The sequence below is a fragment of the Sinocyclocheilus grahami genome, unplaced genomic scaffold (assembly GCF_001515645.1).
Source record: "Sinocyclocheilus grahami isolate Dianchi unplaced genomic scaffold, SAMN03320097.WGS_v1.1 scaffold1622.1, whole genome shotgun sequence".
NCBI lineage: Eukaryota > Metazoa > Chordata > Actinopteri > Cypriniformes > Cyprinidae > Sinocyclocheilus > Sinocyclocheilus grahami.
Window position 1 is genome coordinate 36,059 of NW_015506801.1, and position 5,309 is coordinate 41,367.

Consider the following 5,309-nt stretch of genomic DNA (forward strand, 5'->3'; position numbering starts at 1 on the left):
CTGCTCGTGTTGCATGTATGCAGCATCTTTGTTTGGATCAAGATTAAAATGCAGTGGTTGCCTCTAAATTTTAAAAGGAAAGAGCACAGACAAAGCCTTAAAGTTTGATCATATGAAGAGATTTATTTTATTTGTGTTACTTATTTATTTGATTTGGGGCTTGTTTTAAACTTTCAATTTAGTTATGTTATTTACATCTACTTTATATTTAAATTTAGTCATTTAGCAGACACTTTTATCCAAGGCGACTAACAAATGAGGACAATAGAAGCAATCAAAACCAACAGAAGAGCAATAATTTACAAGTGCTATATTAGTATATTATTATAGTGTTATATTTCAATTTCACAAAGAAACGTACAGTAGTTTGTCCAAGCAATAATAAAAGGACACATTTAATTTATAATTCGTCTTAAATCTCATTTTGTTAAAAAAGAAAATCGTGAATCGAATCGTGAGTTGAGTGAATCGTTACATCCCTAGTTTCCTGCACCTCAAAACACAAGACAACTGCCTAGTCAGCCGATTACTGAACAGAGCAGACTTGAGGTGGTTTCATGTGATTGAATGCTACGTTTCTCCAAATCTGATGAAGAAACAAACCTATCTACAGCTTGTTGTACACTTCCAGGTGAATCGAATCGTGAGTTGAGTGAATCGTTACATCCCTAGTTTCCTGCACCTCAAAACACAAGACAACTGCCTAGTCAGCCGATTACTGAACAGAGCAGACTTGAGGTGGTTTCATGTGATTGAATGCTACGTTTCTCCAAATCTGATGAAGAAACAAACCTATCTACAGCTTGTTGTACACTTCCAGCACATTTCAATTTTGGGTGGAATATTCCTTTAAGAAGTTAAAAAAAAATGTATCTGTAACGGTTCTCACACTCTCAGTAAAAATACTCGGCACCTTTGACATAAAGCAGCCGCTTGCTTCCTGTCCAGAGCCCAGAAGCGTCTCTGCCGTTTCCTTCTCTTTTAACTTGCACTGGCACTCTTGGACCCAAAGATATCCAGCGAGCGTCCAGTGGTAGTTACTCTACACTATAAACACAGTCTTCAGGCCACTCACACCAGACATGCTCTTGCTGTCGTTCAGCGCTATCTTTTAACTGTTGGTCTGTGAATAAGCGGCCGTTCACACAGAATGTGTTTTTGCATTCCACTGCGCAGCTTTCTCATTGTGTTTTCTATGTAAACATGCACTAGATTGATGTTTTTGACTGCTGAGCTCGGGTCACGCAACTGTTGCAAAGTCTTGTGCACGATAAAATAACTCAAGCAGTGCATTAAGAAGTCCATTCCATTCCATTGCCCTGCATCTTGTGTTTTTGAATGCAAAAACATCTTTTTTTTACAGAACGTGCTTTTGCATTCCACTTTGCTGCTTTTTTAACGTAAATATGCACTGCATGTTTGGTGCTCACATCTCGCATCTTTTGCAGCTTCTCACGCATGACAAAAATGCAACGCTTGAGTTAAATGTAGTTCAACTTTTAAAAACGCATCTCTAGATCGTGTTTTTTCATTCACTGCCCACATCTCGTGTTTTTAAACATGTTTGGTATATGAAGTGCATTGTCTAAATGAAGAGTTAATACTAGAAAATTCAATAAATAAATAAATACTATGAATTACACACCCTCACAATATTTCAAACCCGTTTGACCACCCTTTTCATATAATGAAGCATTTTAGGATACACACTTGAATTGAGCTATTGAGCTCAGATCCCTATACACTTTAACAGAAGATATTTTGAGAAATGTCTTAGATATATATATATAATTGTTTTTTTCATACAATAGAAAATGGAAGTCAAAACTCTTTGGTTACCAACATTCTTCAAAATATCCCTTACCAAAAAGTAGTATACTTCAAGTTGTATCTGTAACGGTTCTCACACTCTCAGTAAAAATACTCGGCACCTTTGACATAAAGCAGCCGCTTGCTTCCTGTCCAGAGCCCAGAAGCGTCTCTGCCGTTTCCTTCTCTTTTAACTTGCACTGGCACTCTTGGACCCAAAGATATCCAGCGAGCGTCCAGTGGTAGTTACTCTACACTATAAACACAGTCTTCAGGCCACTCACACCAGACATGCTCTTGCTGTCGTTCAGCGCTATCTTTTAACTGTTGGTCTGTGAATAAGCGGCCGTTCACACAGAATGTGTTTTTGCATTCCACTGCGCAGCTTTCTCATTGTGTTTTCTATGTAAACATGCACTAGATTGATGTTTTTGACTGCTGAGCTCGGGTCACGCAACTGTTGCAAAGTCTTGTGCACGATAAAATAACTCAAGCAGTGCATTAAGAAGTCCATTCCATTCCATTGCCCTGCATCTTGTGTTTTTGAATGCAAAAACATCTTTTTTTTACAGAACGTGCTTTTGCATTCCACTTTGCTGCTTTTTTAACGTAAATATGCACTGCATGTTTGGTGCTCACATCTCGCATCTTTTGCAGCTTCTCACGCATGACAAAAATGCAACGCTTGAGTTAAATGTAGTTCAACTTTTAAAAACGCATCTCTAGATCGTGTTTTTTCATTCACTGCCCACATCTCGTGTTTTTAAACATGTTTGGTATATGAAGTGCATTGTCTAAATGAAGAGTTAATACTAGAAAATTCAATAAATAAATAAATACTATGAATTACACACCCTCACAATATTTCAAACCCGTTTGACCACCCTTTTCATATAATGAAGCATTTTAGGATACACACTTGAATTGAGCTATTGAGCTCAGATCCCTATACACTTTAACAGAAGATATTTTGAGAAATGTCTTAGATATATATATATAATTGTTTTTTTCATACAATAGAAAATGGAAGTCAAAACTCTTTGGTTACCAACATTCTTCAAAATATCCCTTACCAAAAAGTAGTATACTTCAAGTTTATTTTAGTAAGTATACTTAAGTAAAATTCAAGTATATTTTTAAGTATACTTTATGTAGTAAGTATACAAATAGCAGTGTATTAGTAGTATAGTGTAAGTGTATTATTTCAATACTCCTTGGAACTAAATTGGCCCACTTTCTAGTATATAAAAGTATACTTTTAAGTATAACAGTAGTAAACTGAGTACACAACTAGTTTACAACTGTTTTTAGCTTGTACTGCAACTATACTAAAAGTGAACTTATAGGTATACTGATAGTTTACTAATTAAATACTTTTGCATTTTAGTACACTTTGAAGTATAGCCTCAGTAAACTACTAGTTTAGTAGTTTTATACTGCAAGTATACTCGTAAGTTTACTCGACATTTTATTCCATAACGTTACACAGTTTTGATGCTGTTTTATGTCTGATGATCATGTTAGAATACATGTGGAAGCATCTGTTGTTTCGGTTTCTTCTTCACTTGTGTTTTTATTTTAATTCTGTATAGAAGATGTGTAATAGCAACCTCTAACGTATAACAATGAAAACACGGATTCTCTGAGAACAAGTATAGCTCAAATATATTTCGACTTTTTCTAAGTATAAGTCAAGTATACTTAAATGTGATTTTAAGTATATTTCTGAGAAGTACATAAAAAGGTAACTGAAAGTATACTTTCCTATTTTTGGTTTAAAAGAAGTATACTAATAGCACACTTGAATAAACTTATTTTTCTTAAGGGATCTTTTGTATTCAGCAGAAGAAAATAAGTCACAAAGGTTTAAAACATTACATGACAATAGATTTGTCATTTCTGGGAAAACTTTCCCTTTAACCCCAGCGTTTGGGTTAGTTATGGTCAGGGTTAGTTAGGGTGAGGGTTAGGGATAAACTATGACTCGGACCCCGGCTTATTTCCCAAATGACATTCATGATGTGGAATTCAGGGGGAGTTTCAGTCTCTCTCTCTCTCTGTGCCGAGATCAGAGACCCAACAGAAACTCTACAAGTGTTCCAGGAATGCTAGAGTGGGCCGAGAGACAGAGAGAGAGAGAGAGAGAGAGAGACAGACAGAGAGAGGAACGTACGATGAACAGGAGGAAAACAGCAAGGCAAATATGCAGAAGATGCATATTTCAGAGAGAAAGGCCAACATATGAGGGAGAAAAGAAGAGAGACAAAATACTATTAATAATCATACAATGCTTGCCATGAGCCCACTGTGAAAATATCTGGAGTGTATTTACACTAAAACTAATAAATGTCTGACTCAAGACTTAGATTTACTGTTTTCATTAAATATGTAGACGTACATTTTCTGTCATTCATACTAATAACTATTAAATGTGTGGTTCAAAACTTAGCTTTACTCATAATATTAAAGGCAGAGTGAGGGATTTCTGGTAGCCAATGTTGATATTTGAAATCACCAAAACAAACACGCCTCTACCCCAAAAGGGTCTCGCCTCTATTATGATAGCTCCGCCCCGCACATACGTACGGGCAGATGGTCAGACATGAGCTTTAAAGCCCAAATCCCCTCAGAGAGCACAGGATTACCACATTTACTCTCCAGCATCTTCACCTTTCCTCCCGAAACAACCCCGACAGCCTCCGAAGCGTCTCTGAAGCGTCTCTGAAGCGTCTCGAGTCGCGTTTCTGTGAAGCGCTCGTCTTTATCTGCGCTGACGGAGGAGCTCGTGCGTCTGACGGTTTAACGGACGCGGTTTAAAAAGATTTAAAAACTCTTGTGGCGCGATTAATAACAACGCTCACGTTCAATTTAAGTAGCAGTTTAAAACTACTAGATCCGACAGATTCACTGCAGACTTGCACAACAACGCGGAAACTTACCTGTATTGTTTCAAAGAGCATCTTATTCCATATTGTCTGTGTTTTCCTCAAATCTGAGCGTCGGAGACCCCAGAGCTCCGGTATTATTCAGCATAGCCTGCGGGAGGAGACGGGGCGGGGCAACAGATACGAGAGACACGCCTCCCTCATGTGCATGTGCGCGATCGGGCCAATCAGAGACAGCAGGGCGGATTCTTGACTCCGCCCATCCAATCAAAACAGATGTGGCGGGTTATTTCGCTATAGATTTAGAAATCATAATTATTTTTTTTATGAATCATAATTTTAATGAACCGCTTTACCCTGTGGATTCAAAAGTAATTAATACACGTGTTTTTTAAAAAATTAATATATTTATTTTCTTATTTGTAAAATGTTTGAACGGCTGTAACGAGAGAATCTCATTAAATATAAATATATTTTACATGTTTTTATTTGTTATTAATGTGCTATGTTCGAAATTTAATAATCTAATTAAAATAAAATGCTCAAATTATGCTCAGAACAATTGTTCTCATAACAATTAAATATACTTTATATTTATGTATTTGCAAAATGTTT

At 36.7% G+C, this 5,309-nt stretch overlaps 1 protein-coding gene across 1 annotated transcript in view; it reads right to left on the reverse strand.

Moving 5' to 3' along the window:
- Window positions 1–4,908, reverse strand: part of LOC107571618 (semaphorin-6D-like) — a gene marked incomplete at its 3' end in the record, with an annotated part of 37,238 nt that extends 32,330 nt beyond the window's left edge. Inside the window, exon 1 of the mRNA XM_016257950.1 lies at window positions 4,749–4,908. Within this exon, the coding sequence (XP_016113436.1) occupies window positions 4,749–4,769 (21 nt within the window). The remainder of the gene's footprint in view (window positions 1–4,748) is intronic.
- Between the last annotated feature and the right edge of the window lie 401 nt (window positions 4,909–5,309).